This window comes from Rhinolophus sinicus, chromosome 1, assembly GCF_057876585.1.
Source record: "Rhinolophus sinicus isolate RSI-liver-muscle chromosome 1, RSI-T2T, whole genome shotgun sequence".
NCBI lineage: Eukaryota > Metazoa > Chordata > Mammalia > Chiroptera > Rhinolophidae > Rhinolophus > Rhinolophus sinicus.
The window spans coordinates 131339023-131360891 of record NC_142501.1 but is presented as its reverse complement, the minus strand read 5'-3'; the positions used below and the strand labels follow the sequence as shown (position 1 = coordinate 131360891).

The window sequence follows — 21869 nt, the reverse complement described above, 5'->3', positions numbered from 1 at the left end:
TTCCACTTGATGCATAACGGCATACATGTTCATTATTTAAAAATTCAAAAATATAGAAAAGTACAAAGACGACTACAATAAATGCACAAATCAACCCTATTCTCATTCCTACAACCCAGAAATAATAAGTAGGAGAGCATTCTCTCTCTCTCTCAACCTTCATGTATTAGTAGGCCTTTAGTTGCCAGTAAGAGAAAATCTGGACTCAATATATTCATTTGGCTTAAACAATAAGAAATAACTGGCTCGAAATCCTGTCCCCGCCTGACCTGTCGGGGCTCCACACCAACTCCTCGCTTTTCCTCAGGGAGGAAAAAATGGAAGTCCTGCCTGATGCTACTGCTTTTGCAACTAAAGTTCAAAACACTCTCATCCAGTACCATAGCATTGAAGATGATAAGTGGCGAGTTGCAAAGAAAATGAAAGATGTAACAATTTGGAGAAAACCTTCAGAAGAATTTAATGGATATCTTTTCAAAGCCCAAGGTGTTATAGATGATGTTGTCAATAGTGTGATGGACCACATTCTCCCAGGTCCCTGTCGCTTGGATTGGGACAGTCTAATGACGTCAATGGATATTTTGGAGCAATTTGAAGAGAATTGCTGTGTTTTGCGTTACACTACTGCTGGTCAGCTTTGGAATATCATTTCCCCAAGAGAGTTTGTTGATTTGTCCTACACTGTGACCTATGAAGACGGGCTTTTATCCTGTGGGGTAAGTCTTGACTGGGGTGAAAAGAAACCAGAATTTGTTCGTGGCTATAACCATCCCTGTGGTTGGTTTTGTGTTCCACTTAAAGACAATGCAAAGCAGAGCCTTTTAACAGGTTATATTCAGACGGATCTGCGTGGGATGCTTCCTCAGTCTGCAGTAGATACAGCCATGGCAAGCACTTTAATCAACTTCTATGGTGACTTACGAAAAGCCTTACGAAAGGCATAAATGACATTTAAACTTGTAGTGCTAAGGTCCTAAATAACTCTTTTCTCTCAGCTGCATGGTCTGTAAAAATCACCATTTCCTCTCTCTGCACAGTCTGTAGAAAAATTGGAGATGTTTTTGGTTTACTTTATTCCTAAAGTAAACAGCTATCTAAGAGAGGGCATTTCAGTTTTCTTAAACAGTTATGTACACATTGTTTGGTATGGCCGTGTGTCTAGGAATGGAGAGTATGACAGAAATCTACCAAGATAAACTGTAGATAACAGTTCATTGATGCACACTCTTAAGAAATTGAATAGTGCCTCAGCATGAACTTTTTGGCTGCTTGGAAATTAAAGCACAAGCTTCATGCTGTTAGATTAAAATCATTTATTCTAGAGCTTTATGAACATTTTGTAAAAGTTTAATTTTTTTGGACATTAAATATTAGTCCTTTACATTTGGTGTGCTCTATGAGTTTACCAATATCTTGGACTAAAGAAAAAAGCTCTTTTCTATATTTTATAAAGATGAACTTCATTGTCAATTGACTTGCACTACTTTTAAGTATTAAAAAGATCAGAAATAAGAAAAGAATAGATATCATAGTAACTCTAGGTACAATTCAAATGTTTTTCAGTTTTAATACATAGATAGCATTCATTTGTAGGTATCTTTAAAAATATAGTAGTTATATCTTTACATGTGTTTATTTTGAGAGTCTTAAAACATTTATGCCTGAATAAGACAGTACAAAAAACTGTGAAATATGTGCTGGGGATACCACATTGGGTTGTGTGAAGTGGTTGGTATTGTCCTGTGTTCAAAAACAGAATCATCTCCTAGAAAGCCTAATTCAGTGAACATTCTGTACATATTTCAGTTTTAAAAGTATCATTCAACTCATAAAATACTACTAACTGATTCATAAACATTAACAATTGTGATGTATTATCAGTATGCAACTATAACAAATGCATTTGTCAATGATATTTTGTGTGAAATTTTAGTTTGTATTGATAATTCTTGATTAACTCTTTAAGTTTGACAGATACTCAGAAAAAATAATTATGGGAATTTAGTATTCTGCAGTTACATATAATATAAACTTCTAGAGTATTGAAGAGAGATTATAAATATTAAAGTTCTCTCATTTTACTGTTCATTGCAGTTGGATATATTTGAAACTGTAGATTTCTATGTTGGAAATTATCTCCCAGTAAAAAAAAAAGCTTTTAGGTATGCGTAATTCCCTTTGATATAGATAAAAACTTTACCTGTTTACTCAAGAGCACACTATCATCCTTAGAATCTCGTTAAAATCCAGTTTCTTGTAATTTTGTGGATACTGTAGCTATCCCAAACCTATGGATAAATGAACAAAACTCAGAAAAGCAAAGAGACTTGACCAGGTTTTTATAAGAACCTGTTTGTAATGTACAATGTGTAACTTGTCTGGTGTGTCTCCCATGCCTTTCTTATTCGACTTCTAGAAATAGAAGATGGTGGGATCTGAGCATAGAAGAAACATTAGGTTAATCCCAGAGCAAAGGAAATTGGAAATGTAATTTCTTCATTATTTTGTTTCCAGAGATTTTACATGCATAGTTAAATAAAATTCATCTCTTGCAATTCAATAAAAGCTATACTATATATAGATTTTATTTTTTAAGAAGTTTATTTCTTTTATGAGCTAGTATGTAAAACTACAACCTTTATTAAACTAAGAGCATGTGTTAATTTATTTTTAAATTGTTATAAAATATATCAATAAAATTTCTAGATACTCTTATAATTGAAAAAAAAAGAAATAACTGGCTCATATAAATATAGAGATAAAGTGACTTCTTAAGCAGGACAATTCAACACAGTCTCTAGTTATAGCAACAAGGAACTGGGACTGAGATAAATGTAATGTTCCTTAAGTGCTATTACGAAGACAAAATGAAAATCGGTCAACTACGTATATCAAAGTAATTAAAATAAGTGAGTAAATTCAGCAAAGTAGCCATATGGGGAATTGATTACAGTAGGTGGCTGTTTGGTGAACTGACTGTTGGTCACTGATCTACAGCAAAGCACTCCAAGGTTGATTGGCCAGCTGGTTAGCAGTGCCAGACATTAAGGGTCTTTCCATCTTCCTGCATTCTCCTGAATGTCAGTTCAGCCCCAGGTCTGGCAGCATAGTGGCTGCCACCTGCAGATATCACCTGCAGACTCCCCAGCATTTAATAGAAGCAGGAACTTGGTTACCTGCATCTCATTTCAATATGGAGGGAAGCTTTTGCAGAAGTCTTCCTGCCTCCAAAGCACTTCACTGGCCTGAAATGAGCTACATACCTACCCATGCCTCATCTATCTCTAGCAAGATGATTTCATGGTGACCACTGATTTGTTCCTTAGGGCAGGGCTGGCCCCTGCCCTCCCTGAAGCACCCAGCTATACAGGGCAGAATAAAACCTCAAGAAAACTGTGTTGTTAGGAAAGAGAAGGGAAATGGGATGGATAGAAAGACTTGAGGAAATCGGTGTGGGCAAAAAATCAATAGTTTCTGCTGTCATATCTTTTTTATTTAACATGCATAAACTTTCCCATGACAATACATATTTTTTGAAAACATGATTTTAACTGAAAATCTAATGGCATGAGTGTATCATTGTTTATTTAATGAGTTCCCTATTGTCAGACGTTTAGGGCAATTCCATTTTTCACTATTATAATGACTCAGTGTTTTGTCTAAAACTGTCAAATTAATGGTCATAAACCCAATGCCTGGAGCAATGATCTTTCTCTTACTGAAATAAGTATTATCATTGACAGTTATAGAGGTTGTTATATCTGCTTACATGTCATCAATGAGTCAGTAAATGATTGTTCAAGAAATGCTGGATTTGTTATATATATATATATATATATATATATATATATATATATATATATATATATGTAATACATGTATATATATGTAATATATATATGGAGAGAGAGAGAGATTTTTAAACCTTCCTTGACCAGCTCCTTCCTTGCCTCACTTTTTCACCCAGTTAGAAGAGCTCTTGGTCAACTCATTTCAACAGATATTTACTGATAATTTTTTCCAAGCCCTGTAAGATGAGTAAGACCCAATCTCTGCCTCTTTGAGCTTATCATTTAGTAAGGTCTTTCCTGAGTTAACTCTCAGAAGAAAGACATTGAGATTATCAGAACTATCTGATTTGTAAATTTGTTTAATATTTCTTGAGCATCTGTTACATGCTAGGCCCTGTTCTAGGACCCAGGATGCAAGGCCCTCATTAAACTTAGTAATCTTCTAAAGTACTGAGAGAGAAGTTCAAGAGGATCTTTCAAAATTGTTCCTCCTTTCTTTTGTTTCCAGGCCCTTTGTCACTTAGAGAGGAAGCATCTGGCTCCCCTGCCTTTTTCTGAATATTTTTGAGGGAATAAATTCATGTGTACTTTCTCACCTTTGGCCTTACCAGTGATGTCATACCTAATGTGGTTATTTCAACAGAGGGCTTAGTCAGAAAATAAAACTTGACAAACTTTATTTCCTGATACAGTTTGTAGCTCAAAACAAGGCAGGAAGTGCTGCTCACAATGAGCTTTGCTGGTTGTGTCTGTGAATGAAATGGTCGCAAATTTCGCTGACCCAGCGGCTGTTCTTTTTGGGAACCTCAGACCTCCCCAGTGGTGAGGCCACAGAGCACTGGGCTCTGCCTTGGGATTTCTATTCAGTCTGGATTTTTTTCAGGATAGAATTTCATCCTTACATTTGGGAATTTAAATGTAAACAGTTTTGCTGTTGCCCAGGTGAACTTGGTTAAAAAAAATTAAAAAGATATAAACATTTCATTTTTATACTAAAATAAAATTGTAAGAAAGAACCTTTCTGCGTTTTTGTAGTCTGCCTAATTCTATACAGTATTCCTTTTTTGGCTCAAAGGGACTTGATTAGAAAAGAGATCATGATTTATAGAATTTTAGAGTTTGAAGGGACCTTCAAAATCATGAATTTTGATGACGGGCAAACCTGGCTGCCCATCCAAATGACATGGGGAGTTTCTAACAATATAGATTCCCAGGCCCCATCCAGACCGACTGAGTCAGATTCTCAGGACATCTGGTGCCAGTGCCAGAAACACTGGTCCAAACTTCTCATTTCACAGATGAGGAAATTAGGAGCCACAAACGTGTCCAGAGTCATACAGTCAGATTACGGAAATAATACATTTTGTTTCCTCAAACATAAACTTCTTTCTTTAGTTTATTACCCAAAAAAATGTCAGTGAAGCCAAAGGAGAAGCACTGCTAGAGTCTTTTGAATCTTTGTAAGGAGATAAGGAGAAGTCAGAAAATGAGTAGCAGAGCCGGGAGTTCTGCAGAGTTGCCCAAGGAAGGCATCAGCAGAGCAGAGCGCAAGGGGTTATCTGAAAAGCAACCCTGAGTCCTGTTCCAGGAACAAGGCCCTGCCCCAGGCCCTTACTCCTCCCTCCTGCACCCGCTGCAGGAGCTCACCACACTATGGAGTCATGATGCAGCAGCAGGATCTGACAAATCAGTCTAGTGCCAAGAGAGTCTGACTCATGGCGATGTAACAATGACTCAGGCTGGATACTGCCCCACACAGAGCTCAGAGCCTAGCACTCGCTGAAGGTGGTAACAGAGACGCAGGTTCAAGTAAACCCCAAGGCCTGGTGGACAAGCTTCACACAGGGAGACACACCTCAAGGGGAGGCTCACCCAGGCCAGTAGCCACGAGCTACATTTTCTACTTACTGCAGATAAATACAGAAAGTATTTGAATCCTTCCCCCACCATGGTCAGCCTCCAGTGTGAAACAGCTTTTTTAGAAAGATACCTAGCAAAGGTTAATTTTTTTTTTTTACGAGCCTGGCTCTAGTATGAAATCTTCTCTTCTTATTTCAATCCCCCAAATTCTGAAATTTGAGTTCTTGAATCTTCTAAGAATAATAGTAAATTGTCCTTGGATTGCTGGTTTGTTTCTTTCTGGATTCATCATCTCTATTATCACATTGGGAAATAGAAGACGATCGTGCTAAAGAGCAAGGGCTTTGAAGTTAAGACACAGTGCAAATCTTGGTTCTGACACTTATCTGATCAGCAACCCGGACTAATCATTAAATGTCTTAAGCCTGTATTTCTGAGCTGTTTATGGTGAAGGATCAATTTATTTCTATTCCTTCCTTCCTTCCTTCCTTCCTTCCTTCCTTCCTTCCTTCCTTCTTTCCTTCCTCTCTCCCTCCCTCCCTTCCTTTCTTGTTATTTCCAATCTATTATGGAACAATACTTTTGCAAAATACAATAGAAAAATCTGATGTCAAAATGCCAAATTGCTATAGACATTTCTGAATGCTAACTCTCAATTTCTGTTCTAATTTCATCAAGGACCATTAACCGTGTGTGGACTTCACTTTGAGTAGTAGTATTCTAAGCTTTTGTTCCATAATTTATAAATTTGGGACCCTAATACTTATTTCATGTGATGGTTATGAAAAATCAAATGAAAAAATGTAGAAAAAGTGCTTTTATGTACCTAGTTTATTGTGAGCACTGAAGAATTCAGAGCCCCTTAGGAGCTCGTATTCCTGGCCTGTGCCAGAGACAGGGCTAGAGAGACAAAAGAAAGAGCTCAAAAAAGTAAACATCTCAAGTATTCATAGTGGTGTCCCATATGAGTTCTTTTTCTCCCTAGCTCTTTGGGTAGCTGAATTGCTCTTTGGCAGATCTATCCCGGAACTCCCGTGTTTTCAGATGTTTTTAAAGGGGTAAGTGACTAGCCTGAGCTAAGCGCTGAGTCATGCCAAAGGCCTGTACATTCTGAACTCAGTCTGCCGTTCTCGTTTACTCAATATAAGCATAACCCTAGAACATCACTAAAAATAAGCAGTATGGACATCAATTTGCCTGTCCAAAAGAAGTGAGTGCATTATGACCAGGGTTTCAGTCACGTCTCAGAAAGTCAAATACCTCTCCCTAAAACGCCCAGTTAAATTAAACTGAGAAAACATTGTTACAGTAACATATTTAATGACTGTGTAATTACTCCATTGGTGTTGTCATCCATTCGGTTGTCCCAACAGGACTGAGGGAGGTGCTGGTGCTGCCTTGTCATGCTACCCATCCAGGCAATTCATATAATACAGAATATGAAGAAGATCAGAAGGTGCAGCTGAGTCACAATGACAGTTATAAACAACCTTCAGGCAACAGTCAAAGGTTCAGTGAGTATCTAAGTTTTTAAACCCTGATGCTAACATGAAAAAGGATGGGGTCTCCTTCCTCAGGATGTTTAACTGAACCTGACACAAGCTGAAATCGAAACACCAAAACCTATAAAAAAGGAAGATGTCAAATATCTCCAAGATTCGTCTGATGACTCCAGCCCTGAGTAATAGCTGCAAAATTATGAAAAATGGACTCATGAAAACAGCAGTTGAGGCATGCCTAAATATCAGAGTAAAAGTAGGTTCTTAGAATCCAGATTTATATAAAATGTAAGTTTATATCAAACTATATCCAAATATAAATATTAAATATTATTTAATATAATATTTGTTATATTAATAAATATTTAAGACTTTCCCTAGATTATTTATATCAGAAAAGAAATCCTAATGTAAATATTATTTTACCTTTCAGCTGTGACATGAAAAGTTACAATACTGAAAAACACCTGAAAGATAATATCTCTGTCAAATAAGACGCACCATAAAAATCCTCCATATGAAATCTCAACTGGAAGTAAACTGATGAAGAAAAAAGATGTGAAAGTCAAATAAAAAGTCAAAACTAGTCAAGTCAGTATGGAGAAAAACCAGTACATTGATACCTTTTGTAGTCTAAAACAATGAAAATATCATTAAATTGATCACTTTCTACTAGTTGAGTTAGCATTGTCTAAGGGTCTCAATCAATGTCAGGTTCATTATCAGAGAATAATAGAGTAGTGGGTTCTTGATGGCTGGGTTTTGTTTCCAAATACTTCTCAAAAGAGAAAACAAAGATGGATGAATCAGAGGCAGCAAAAGCCTGGTAACAGTTAACTCTAGTAGTGAGAATATGAAAATTCACTGTACTCCTCTACTTTAAATATGCTTGAAATTTTAAACAACAAACTAAATGAAAAGCATTTTAACATTAGGCAGTTAATATTCTCACTGTTTTTAAAGTGATTCTTGAAATGAAAACTCAATTTATTCATATTTACTTCTCTTTTTCCCCAAAAAAGATAGATTATACCATTTTTCTACACTATATCAAGAGGAGTGTGATGTAATGATTTCAAAGTTACAGTACATACATCAGAAACTATATTTTTAAAGTTACTTTACAAAAGCTCTAATATTATTGGGAAATTTGGCTAATTACTAAGCAAGTTTATGTACTCTGAGAAATTCTAGTAAGATGTAAAGGTATATACTTCATAATGACATAGGTGACTGGCAAAATGTACTTTTTGTAGAAAAAATCAGACTATCTGATTAATTCTTTTGGATTAAATATATTTCATGCATCTATGTATAAAAAGATGCAAAGAAGAAATTAAAAGCCAGGATCCTAAAAGTCCTTTCTGATTTTAAAATTCAGGGACAGTCCTCTCCTGGGCCTGGGGAAAAAAACCCTTTGACACTTTTAATTAATTCTAGTGTCCCCTCATAGAAATTATCAATATCTTAGAAATGTGCTAGATTCTGCCTTTTGGTTTTGTAAGTGTGTGTGTGTGTGTGTGTGTGTGTGTGTGTGTGTGTGTGTGTGTGTGTGTGTGTGTTTGCTTCTAACTTGAATCTGGCCTTAGCACTCACTCTCTTTTAGCCCCTAGGTAATCATAAGGCCTTGTGGGTAATTCTGAAGTCATGACCACAGATCTCAAGTGACTCTTTAAAAGCCCATTGTCTTTTCCTTCGTCCCTTTACAAAGAAACACCACCTTTCACCTTCCAATTGTTTCTCTTCTGAGCCATCCTGTCTGTCTTTCCTGCCTCCCTTTTGCCTGTCGCTTTCATTTCGTCTTTGGATGGCTCACATTCTTATTTCCTCCTTCCACGGCTTCAGTGTAAGGACTGAGGCCACTCGTATTTGGCTTTCAAATCTCCCAAGAGTCATAAACTGGGAAAAAAAAAAACGTTATCAGGACAGATTTCTATTTTTGAAAGAAAACATTATCCGAAGTTCCCTAAGGAGAAGAAAACTAGAATGATACTGAAGATTGCACTTTCCAAGTGTAGAGACAACAATATCCAGAAAAGATTTTAAATAATTTTATCAAAAAACAAGAATTGCTGTGGACTAATAAGCTGAAAAAATTTGAAATTGTATACCAATATTTACTAGGAAAACACTACTGACGATAAAAGATTTTATAATTAAATTTGGAGTTGAATAGTCTTTTAATTCTACACTGGCAATGTAGCAAGCTCAAAACCAAACTGCAAATCTACTTGTAAATAGAAGCAATATTGTCTTATTTTACAAACAACATTGTGATTACAGAAAAAAAAGGGGGGATTTATTTTCAATGGGTTACAGAAAGTTCAAAATATAAGTGCAGATATTCAACCTGACACTGGTAACATCAAAATCTAATCAAAATGGAATGGAACAAAAGCTGTTTCCTCCCCAATTATTTTTGCATAACATCCTGATTGACCAGCTGCAAGACTTTTAACATGCTTGACATAGCAGTCCTGTCATCCTGTTGAAAAAGTGGCCTCAGATATATGTAATTGTTTATGGCAGTAATACCATTAAGTATTTCTTGTAAGCCTGAAGAAGAAAAAAAAAAACATTTCTACTTTTTCTACTTTGTCAGTCTAGCACTAGCAAAATATTTCTCTTGAATAGCCCAGGAAAAGAGCATCTATAGTTCTGAAATCAAAGTCTAGGGAGGAATGAGAAATCGTTTAGTGTGTTCCTCAGGCTTAAAGTTTGAATTAACTAAACAGTTAAGTGGCAAATTAATATATAGCCTCTTTGTAACGTTCTCCTGATTATTCCACAACTTCAGTGACTAATTCCATCTCAATAACTCTTTTTCTTTAACCAGAATCCAAGGTCTGGGCATATACTAAGTTTGCTCCATTGTGAAACAGAAGAGGGGGCATCACCCTCGTCATCACTGGAGTAAACTTGACCTTCATCAGATGTACTGAGATGTCTGAGATGATCTGAATATTCCAGCAGCCCGGAAGCATTTAACTTTCATCAAGTCAGGTGTTTTCTGTGCACAGAAAGACACACAAAAGCACCAGCTATTCAACGATCCCTGGAGCTTTATCTCTCACTTGAGTAGTTTACACTGGCTGGAGCTCTCCTTTTACTCGCTTCTGTACAGAATGACCCCACTCCCAACACACACACACACACACACACACACACACACACACACACCAACAATTATACGTACGGGTATTTAATTTTTTGTAAATTTCCATTTTCTGTCTCAGAGACATTTTTTTTTGAGACCTCTTAATTCTCATGCATCAAAAGTCAACATTTTTTTCCCTAAATGTGGGAGATTTTTCACATAAAAATAATGTGGCTTTTTGGTCTTTTACTCAAGTTGCTGCTTTCAATGACAAAGATAGACGCTTCAGGCTGTGGTGGGCTGTGGCTGGTGACTCAGTCCTGAGCACTCAACTGCGGGGACCCCAATCACACCTCAGCAAAGGTGTCAGTTACTTCGGTTTCTACTCTGGTTGTTCAAAACTAGTGAAAATTCTACGTGTTGAATTGCGGACATCAGTCGGTGATGTCCGACATCTTTGGAGTCAAATTCTCCTCATAATTTTTGGCAGCTCTAAGCAGCAAAAACTGACCTCCCTGATTTCATGTATTCCCCTCTTATTTTTGTCTCTCTCTCTCTCCTATATTTTGCTTCTTGACTATATTCAAGTGCAATCCCTTTAAAGATCTGCTCCTCACATGCCAATGTTTGTGAGTAGGGTGTGGGACCCCAGGTGTACCATGGCATATGGAACATTTTTCAGTGTGCCAAAGTGAAAATGGTTGAGTGGCCCTACTTTACATAATAGCCCAGTGGACCTTGAAGTCTATTATCAGTAACCAGCCCTCACTTCTCCCCATTCAATGATTCCACTTGCTCTGTTTTTTCTCTTAGTTTTTAGTTTTCTGTCCTATAATCTTCTCCGTGGCTCCTCTCTGAACTTTTACCAAGTTAAACAAGCCCCATTGATTTAAAGCAATCGGTGCTATATGTAGAATTCTTACAAGGATCTAACCAGCCCATTCATGTAATTACACGACAGTGAATGAAAATAAAGACCTCTTGAGTTTTAAGGGTGCTGAGCCCAGGGTGTTTGCCACTGTAACTGGTGATTATAATTACATTCTTATAAAATACAGTTTTTTGAAGAAAAATAAAAGAGGGAGTGATTACGTAGTATATAAACTATGAGGTGTGTTCACAATATAACTAGAAAGTTGTCTTCTAAAAATATTGAATTTCCTTCTTTAAATAGCGGCTCTGAGTCAACCAGAGAGACTGGAATCACAGTGCACACATTTGTGGTATTATTCCAAGATGTTTTAAAGGAAGAGAGTAAAACATCTACTAACACTAATATTTTCACATATATAGTATTTCATTTAATTTTTGCATTACATATATTGTCTCATTTACATTATTGTGCATAACAACCCCAAGAAGGAGGTCATCAGTATCTTCATTTTTTTTTTAATGAAAATTAATTGGGGTGACAATGATTGGTAAAATTACATAGGTTTCAGGTGTACACTTCTGTAATACATCATCTATATCTCACATTGTTCACCACCCAGAGTCAGTTCTCCTTCCATCACCATATATTTGACCCTGGTTACCCTCATCGACCACCTGCCTTCCCCAGGTAAAAAGCTCAGGCTCAGAGAGGAAGTGTGAAAGATCAGAATGAAATTCCAAGTTTGTATGACTTCAGAGTGCAAGCTTTTATACTAAATCATGCTGTTTTGCAAAATACAGTGAGCAAGGAAAGAATTTTCTGCCCCCGAAACAGCTCACCAGGGTGTTTTGGGGCCCTACTCAAACTATCAAAATGCATATTAATCCCCAGTTTCTATTTTATCTCTTCTTCCTCAGTTTAATATCACTTTGAAGAATGGGAAAGGGCGATGGAAATACAAGGAAAGGCAGAGAGAAAAGTGATATGTACCAAACATATAATGTAGAATTATTTTTGAAAATAATTTTTGAGATGAATAAATGGGATTTCTAGGAGGCTAGATTCAAATTAATGGTAACTTGTCTATGCAGTTTTAAAACTTAGGCATTTTCTTGAATATTATAGAAAGCTTTGGCTGCAATTTCTATCTGAAGAATCTCTAGGCATGCCATTTTCAGATTGACATTTGTCAATAACTCTACACTGTCATTGTTTACCTATTTCTCAAATCTAGAGACAAATGGTCTCCATCTTGAGTTCATGTAAATTATCTTGCATTACTTTATTCATTCTGAGCTTTCCTTTTTTTTTCCCCTGACTCACTTTTCAATGCACAAACATAATTTTGATGCTAATCCTGTTTTCCACAATGCTAGCTATCCACACAGATTACCTATAAATTAGCAAGTCTCCACAGTACTGCTTAGGACTAACTCACAAAACAACTTACATCTCTCTGGTTGACTCAGAACCACTCTATAAAGAAGGAAATTCAACATTTTTAGAAGACAATTTTCTAGTTAAATTGTGAACACACCTCATAGTCTATACACCACATAATCTCTTTTTTCAAAACAGTGCATATTTATAAGGAGGCAATTATAACCACCAAATATTATTTAATGTCCGTAAGAGTATAATTGGTGCTGCACCGAGTTTGCTTTGTACTAAAAATCAGGGTATTTGGGAGTATAAGTCTTTTCCCCCAAAACATCAGTGCTTGAAAAAGGAGATTTATTTTGAGGTAGATACTTATTTTCAGAAATAACCTCCAATTTTGTTCTGGTATTAAAGGTATTTGTTTTGAGGGGAAAAGATGAAATGATCAATTCATATTATTTTGTGTGTTTTTTTAATTTTGTTTTTTCCCAGTTTTATTGAGAAATAATTGACATACATCACTGTATAAGCTTAAGGCATACATCATGATGGTTTGATTTACATATATTGTGAAATGAGCACCACCGTAAGTTCAGCTAACATCCATCATCTCATATAGATACAATAAAAAAGAAAGATGAAAAGAGAAAAAGAAAAAAAATTTTCCCCTTGTGATGAGAATGCATAAGCCTTACTCTCTTAACTTTCCTATATATCATACAGCAGTGTTAGCTGCAGTCATCATATTGTACATTACATGCCCAGTACTTATTTATTTTAAAACTGAAAGTTTGTACATTTTGATCACCTTCCTCCAATTCCCCCTTCCCCAACCCTCTGCCTTTAGTAACCACAAGTTTGTATCTTTCTCTATGAGTTTCTTTGGTGTTTTTTTGTGTGTGTTTTTTTAAGATTTCACATATAAGTGAGATGATACAGTATTTATCTTTCTCTGTCTGACTTATTTCACTTAGCATAATGCCTTCCAGGTCCATCCACATTATCACAAATGGTAGGATTTCCTCATTTTTTATGGCTGAAATAAATATGCTATTGTATGTATATATACCACTTGTTTTTTGTTTGTTTTGTTGCTTGTGTTTTATGTGTCATACATATTTGAAAAATCATTACTAAGACCCATGTCAATTATCTTAATTACTATGTTTTCTTATAGGAGTCTCAGGGTTTCAGATCTTATATTTGTCTTTAATCCATTTCAAGTTAATTTTTGTGGGTTGTGTAAGTTGAGTCCAGTTTTATTCTTTTTACATGTGAATATCCAATTAAGCCAGCACTATTTATCAAAGAGATTGACTTTTCTCTGTTGAGTATTCTTGGTTCCCTTGTCAAATATTAGTTGACTGTATATGCTTGGGTTTATTTCTGGGCTGTGGATTCTGTTTCTTTGGTCTAGCTGTCTGTTTTTATGCCAGTATCACATTCTTTTATAGTATAGTATAGCTATAGTTTTATAGTATAGCTTGAAATTAGGATGTGTGATGACTTGTGTTTTGTTCTTTTTTCCTTAGGATTTCATTGGCTATTCAGGGTCTTTTGTGGTTCCATATAAATTTTACGAGTGTTTTTTCTCTACTTCTGTAAAAAATGCCATTGTATTCTTGATAAGGATTGCATTGAATCTATAGATGGCTTTTGGTAGTGCGGACATTTCATCAAAATTAATTCTTCCAACCCATGAACATGGAATACCTTTTCATTTATTTATGTCTTCTTCAATTTCTTTCAGTGTCTTGTGGGTTTCATCATACAGATCTTTCACCTCCTTAGTTAAATTTATTCCTAAGTATTTTATTATTTTTGATGTTATCGTAAAGGGGATCCTTTTTTTTTCCAGAAAATTCATTGTTAGTATACAGAAATGCTAATTTTCGAATGTTAATTATGTATCTTACAACATTACTGAATTCATTGATTAGATTTAACAGTTTTTTGGTTGAGTCTTTAGGATTTTCTATATAAAATCATGTCATCTATAGAGATAACTTAACTTCTTTCTTTTCAATTCTGATACTATTTATTTCCTTTTCTTGCCTGATTGTTCTAGCTAGAATTTTGGGGTATTCTGTTGAATAGGAGTGGTGAGAGTTGGCATCCTTTTCTTGTTCTTTATCTTAGAAGAAAAGTTTTCAACCTTTCACCATTGAGTATGATATTAACTGTGGCCTTGTCATATATGGTCTTTATTATGTTGAGATGTGTGCCTTCTATGACTAATTTGTTAAGTTTCTTTTATCATGAATGAATTTTCTGCATCTATTGAGATGATCATATGATCCTTTTCTTTTATTCTATTAATGTGACATTGACTGATTTGTGTATGTTGAGCCATCCTTTCATCCCAGGGATAAATCCCACTTGATCATAGTGAATGATCATTTTAATGTGTGCTGAATTTGGTTTGCCACCTCTAATAGTGACCAAAGAGGATTTTCTTTGTTTCTTTTTTAAACATTATTGTTTTTACATTTTTACCCATTTATGCTTTTTCATTCTTAGAAAGAATGAAATCACAAATTTTTATAAATGCAGTGTATTTGAATCAATCGCAGTCATTTTTCCTCTTTGACACTCAAATTTTCCCATATTGGACAGTTGGAAGAGTTTTTCAAGCTGGATCCTGTGTCTTTTTGATATAACTGAATTAATCCTTGATAGTTTCCTTGGTTTTTGGCACATGTACATGCATGCACACACACATACACACACACATAATCTCAATATATCTTATATATTTCCTATTTCAGGTTCGGAATTAATCATTTTCCAAGCACCTAATTAATGAGGAATTTCCAGTAGGACACAAGAGGTCTAAGGTTGAACACTAGGGATGTTATTGCTGTTAGGTTACTAATTGTTTCTAAGTTTTTTCATTGTATAGAAGGAAGAACTATACATTTTCTTTTAAATTGTGGTAAAATAAACAAAAAATTTACCATCTTAGCCATTTTTAAGTGTACAGATTAGCAGTATTCAGTACATTTACATTGTTGTACAACCAATCTCCAGAACACTCTTTATAATGCAAAAGTGAAACTATATGCCCATTTGTTATTACAAGTCCCCATTTTCACAGCCCCCTAGCTCCTGGGAAACACACCTCTACTTTCTGTCACTATGAATTTAACTATTCTAGGTACCTCATATAAGTGGAATCATTTGTCATTTTTGTGACTGGCTTATTTCAGTTAGCAAAATGTCCTCAGGTTCTTCCATGTGGTATGTAACACATGTCAGAATATATATATATATATATATATATATATATATATATATATATATATACATACACATGCATATGCAGTGGGAATATATTCAGTCTTAGAAAGGAAGAAAATATATATAATTTGTTTATCCATTCATCCGTCAATGGACACTTGGATTGCTTCCACCATTTGGTTATGAATAATGCTGCTATGAGCATAGTTACACAAATATCTTTAGAGACTCTGCTTTCAATACTTTTAGGTCTATAATCAGAAGTAGAATTACTGGATTATATGGTAATTCTATCATAAATTTTTTGAGGGACCATCATAATTTTTCTATGCAAATGGCTGTACTATTTTACATTCCTACCAATACTCACAAAGTATCCAGTTTTTCTACATCCTCTCCAATACTTGTGGGTATAAGGTGATATCCCACTGTGAGTTTGATTTGCATTTCCCTAATAACTAGTGATATTGAGCATCTTTTCATATGCTTGTTGACCATTTATATATATCTTATTGGAGAAATGTCTATTAAAATCTTTGCCCATTTTTAAAAAATTGGGTTGTTTTTTGTTGTTGAGTTGTTGAAGTTCTTTATATAGTCTGGCTATTACCCCCTTATAAGATATATGATTTGCAAATATTTCTCCCCAATCCATAGGTTGGTTTTTCATTCTATTGGCTGTGTCCTTTGGTATACAGAAGTTCATATTTTTGATGTGGTCCAATTTGCCTATTTTTACTTTTGTTGTTTGTGCTTTTGTTGTCATATCCTTAAAAACCATTGCAAATCCAATGTCATAAAAAATTTCCCCTATGTTTCTAAGAGTTTTATAGTTTGGGGTCTTATGCTTAGTTCCTTGATGCATATTGAGTTAATTTTTATATGTTATAAGGAAGGATTCAACTTCATTCTTTTGCTTATGGATATCCAGTTTTCCCGATACTATTTGTTGAAGAAACTATTCTTTCACTATTGAATAGTCTTGGCATTTTTGTCAAAAATCCTTTGACCATATATGTAAGGATTTATGGGCTCTCTATTCTATTCCATTGCTCTATATGTCTGTCGTTATGCTAGTAATACACTATTTTTATGACCACAACTTTGCAATAAGTTTTAAAGGCAGGAAGTGTGAGACCTCTAATTTTAGTCTTCTTTTTTCAAGATTGCTTTTTCTAGTCCATGTCCCTTGAGATTCAATATGATTTTTGGATGAAGTTTCCTATTTCTGCAAAAAAAAAAAAAAAAAGCCATTGGGTTTTGATATGGATTGCATTGAATCTGTATTTCATTGCAGGTAACTACAGTTACCAATTTTGGGTAACATTAACATCTTAACAATATAAGTTTTCCAACATAAAGTCTTCCAGTTTATGAAGTTGTGATGGTTTTCCATTTATTTGTGTCTTTTTAAATTTCTTTGTAGTTTGTAGGGCAATACTTTGTAGTTTTCAGTGTACAATTATTTCACCTCCTTAAGTTTATATCTAAATATTTTATTCTTCAAGATGAGATTATAAATGGAATTGATTTCTTAATTTCCTTTTTGGATTGTTCATTATTATTGTATATAAACACAACAAATTTTTGTCTATTGATTTTAGTATCCTACTAATAGCTTAATTTGTTTATTGGTCCTAACATTTCTTTCATGTGTGTGTGTGTGTGAAATCTTTAGGGTTTTTAAAAAATAAGATTGTGTCCTCTACAAACAGACATAATTTTACTACTTCCTTTCTAATTTGGATGCCTTTGATTTCTTTATCTTGATTAATTGCTCTGGCAGGGACTTCCAGTACTCCATTGTATAGAAGTGGTGAAAATGGCATCCTTGTTTTATTTGTGATCTTAGAGGAAAAGTTTTCAGTCTTTCACCATTGAGTATGATGTTAGCTGTGGGAGTTTTGTACATAGCTTTTATTATCTTGAAGTAGTTTTCTTCTATCCCTAATTTATTGAGTGTTTTTATCATGAGTTAAATGGAATATTTTTAAGGGCAAAATTAAGAATAAAAGCTACACTAAACAATTGTTTTCTAAGATCTTATTTTAATGTTACTTTGTAATCTTCACAAGATTTTGAAATAACCATCATACCTGCTGTTAAATATAAGGCCTGAAAATTAAGTATGGAAACTCCTCCTAGAAAAAGTGCTACATACCTCATTGCTGAATATCACTACAGTCACCTTCGAAGTGCTCCCTTGGGAAGCTATGTACCAATGCCAGAGCCTAGTCTACCCTTCAAAGCAATTTTGGGGGTGGCCAGATGGCTCAGTTGGTTAGAGCGCGAGCTCTTAACAACAGGGTTGCTGGTTTGATTCCCACATGGGCCCGTGAGCAGCGCCCTCCACAACTACCGTGTTTCCCAAAAATAAGATCTAGCAATTTTGGAATGGCCATCAGAGTTGTTATTGTATTACCCTTCATGTCTTGAATGTCATTAAAATGTCTTCCTTTCAATATTTCCCCTATCTTTGTATAAAGAAAGAAATCATTGGGGGCCAGATCAGGTGAGTAGGGAGGGTGTTCCAATACAGTTATTTGTTTACTGGCTAAAAACTTCCTCACAGACAGTGCCGTGTGAGCGGGTGCATTGTGATGTAAGAGCCATGAATTATTGGCAAAATATTCAGGTAGTTTTCGCCTAACTTTTTCACTTCACCTTTTCAGCACTTCCAAATCGTAAACTTGGTTAACTGTTGTCCAGTTGGTACAGATTCATAATGAATAATCCCTCAGATATCAAAAAAGGTTAGCAACATGATTGCAACAATTTTGCAAACTTGTCAGACCTCGTAAGTAATAAGTACGTATTAATTCATTCAATAACTATTTCTCTGCTCTTTACCTGTGCCAGGAACTTCTGGGAGCTGGGCTAGGCAAACAAAGTAGCTGCTCCCAGGGAGTTTGCATTTTTGTGGAGGAAGAAAGTAATCATAGAAAAAATAAACAGAAAAAATCAGATAGTCACTAGTGCCATGCAGAGAATTAAAATATGGCAAATGTGATACAGAGTGTCTGGGGAGGGAGGACATTCTAAATTTGGGGATAGGGAAGACCTTCTAAAGAGGTGATAGTTAAGCTGAGATCTAATTGACAAGAAGGAGATATGTGAAGAGCATTTCAGGCAGAGGAAACCACAAGGACAAAACGTCCAAGATAGGAACATGCTTGATAAAGTTATGGAACAGAAAGAAGGTTAATGTGGCTAAAGTATTGTGGGTAAAGGGAACATGGTTTAAGATGATGTCAAAGAAGAGGGGTGGTGATTTTATTTTAAATGTAAAGTGAAGCAATATAATTGTATATGTAAAGCATTGTTAGACATACAAACACATATGATATGGTCACTATTCTTAAGAAACATAGACTCTTATAAGGTCTCTAATAAAATTAGGTAACAGACCAACTTTGGAATGATTTGACTGAACAACCATAGCATGCCTGTAGGCTTGTTCACATTGATATGTAACAATGATAATCTCATGTCATCCTTTCCTTTTACACATACATATATACATAAAATACATACAGATGGTGCTAAAAATGTATACACATATAAAAAAAGGAAAATACTGTATTAAAATTACGCTGATGGTAACCACTTTGAGCACCTCTCGTAATTGCAGAAGTCAAACATGACTTGTATTCGTCTTTTGTTATCATTATATTTGAGTATTACAATTTTGAGATCATTTTTTCCTTTCTTGTGTATACTTTATATATATAGATATAGATATAGATATAGATATAGATATAGATATAGATATAGATATAGATATATATGAAAATGCTGGTATTGGAGAACATGACATATCTGCAAAACAATTGACTTTTCATTCTTGAATATCAGAATTACAGACTTCCTGCCTAGTCACAGTGGAGATGGAACAGGATTCACGTCTCTGTAAAATTAGACAAGGGATCAGAGGCAGTAAAGTGCAGTAAATAAACATCTGGACTCTGGATCCAGACTGTATGGGTTCCAGTCTTGGTCCTATACTGTACTAGTTTTTCAATGTAACCTCTCTTGTCTCAGTTTCCTTACCTATAAAATGTGGGTCACTAATACTACTTCATATAAGGGATTACACCATAATGTGTTCTGCAATTTTTTCATTACACACACATAATATATATCAAATATCTTTCCCTATCAATACATTCAGGTCTAATTCATTCTTTTTTAAGGAGCTATTTATTTTAGGCCATGGATATATTAGTTTATTTAATCAATTTTGCCTTTTCCTGAATATCATCTAGTTGGAATTGTGTACATGATTCATAAAAAGGATGTAACGTTTTTAGACTGGCATCTTTCACTTTGTAACATGCATGCAAGTTTCTTCCATGTCCTTTCATGGCTTGATGGCTCATTTCTTTTTCGCACTGAATAATATTCCGTTGTCTGGTTGTATCGCAGTTTATTTAACCATTCACCTAGTGAAGGATATCTTAGAAGCTTCTATGTTTTGGCAATTGTGAATGTAGCTACTATAAACATCTGTGTGCAGGATTTTGTGTGGATATGTTTTCAACCCCTTTGGGTGGATACCAAGGAGGGTAACTGCTAGGCGTCACAGGGTAACAGTATGTTTAGTTTTGTAAGAAACTGCCAAAATGTTTTCCAAAGTGGCTGGACCATTTTGCATTCCCACAAAGAATTAATGAGAACCTCTGTTGCTCCACATCCTCACCATCATTTGGTATTGTCAGTGTTCTGGATTGTGGCCACTCTAAAAGGTGTGTAATGCTATCTCATTGTTGCTTTAATTTGAAATTCCCTAATGACATATGACACGGAGCATCTTTTCATATGCTTATTTGCCCTCTGTATGTCTCCTTTGGTGTGGTATCTGTTAAGGTCTTTGGCTCATTTTTAAACCAGTTTGTTTCCTTATTAAGTTTTAAGAATTCTTTGTATATTTTGGATAACAGTCCTTTATCAGCTATGTAGTTTGCAAATATTTTCTTTCTACTGGTAAATTTTAATTGAAGTGTTTCATTTTCATAGCCAATGTTCTGACTCTAAGAGAAAAACAGTTTAGTTGACATTTTAGGTATGTGACACCCTTTAGCAGTTCTAAATAGGGAATTCTTGTGATCATAGAGTAAAAAGCCTATGACATCAGCCTACAACAATGCAGAAATCCTAAAGTAGAAGAGCCACGGGGCTGGTTGTTCTGAGTGCTATAAGGAAAATATTCTTAGGAAACATAACTAAAATTTATTCAGAATTGTTCTCAATCTAATTAAAAACTTACAACAGTTTTTAACCTACATGATTTTCAGATGTAATTTGGAGGCATTTATGTCCTAGTTTGTAAGTTGAAAATTTGAAATAAAAAAATTCTCGTTTCTCTTTGAAATTTATTTTACCTTGAAAAGGAAACACAAACATCACACTCTTTAGTTGTGTGGTTTGATCACAGATTATACTTCTGTTCTACCTCCTATATGTTAAATAACACTGCAATGAAAAATCTCATTATAACAACATATTTGGTAGTTTATCTGATATTCAAAAAAATTGTTTTGGATAAAATTAATCAACATACAACTCAAAATTCCGGGGCAACAACAACAAAAATTTTTTTTAGGCTCCTGGTCTATAGAGAGACTAATTATATCTTGCTTAGTTATTCTTAATGTTTTGGGGTAAAGATCCCATTAAAACTAGAAATATCTGCAAAAAAACGCAAATCTGTATGTCAAATGAAATTTGATGTCTAGAATTTTAGAGTGTTCATGGATTTGTGGTTTCCCATACATAGGCACACAGCAAGAACTCTATCTTAGAAGATATGTTGTTATGGTGATTAATTTGGAAAGAGGAAAGTGCTTTTACTTACCAAACATACTTTTAAAATAACCTCGTCTTCCCACTCCTTAATGAATCTGGCCTAAAATCAAGCTGCTCCTAATTCAAATTTTCTCAGGATACTCAAAAGTAGTTAAATGAGGTAAAAAAAAAAAAAAAAAAAAAAAAAAAGTGTTGTTTATAGTCACTAGTTATAACCCGTTGGTAGCACCATCATTTCCTGTACTGAGTTACCCTGGTTCCTAAAAATAACTCCAGTGCTATTCAACTGCTTATATTTGGCATATTCTTCATTCTTATTTGGG

The 21869-nt window shown here is 34.9% G+C and overlaps 1 protein-coding gene across 1 annotated transcript; it reads left to right on the top strand.

Moving 5' to 3' along the window:
* Positions 1-231: 231 nt before the first annotated feature.
* LOC141569985 (stAR-related lipid transfer protein 4) lies at positions 232-1236 on the top strand. The gene has a single exon (XM_074324709.2). It carries the CDS (start codon positions 318-320, stop codon positions 942-944), a length of 627 nt encoding a protein of 208 aa, XP_074180810.2. The 5' UTR covers positions 232-317; the 3' UTR covers positions 945-1236.
* Positions 1237-21869: the final 20633 nt, after the last annotated feature.

Coding starts and splice junctions, on each gene's coding strand:
- LOC141569985 (XM_074324709.2), top strand. CDS start 318: ATGGAAGTCCTGCCTGATGCTACTGCTTTTGCAACTAAAGTTCAAAAC.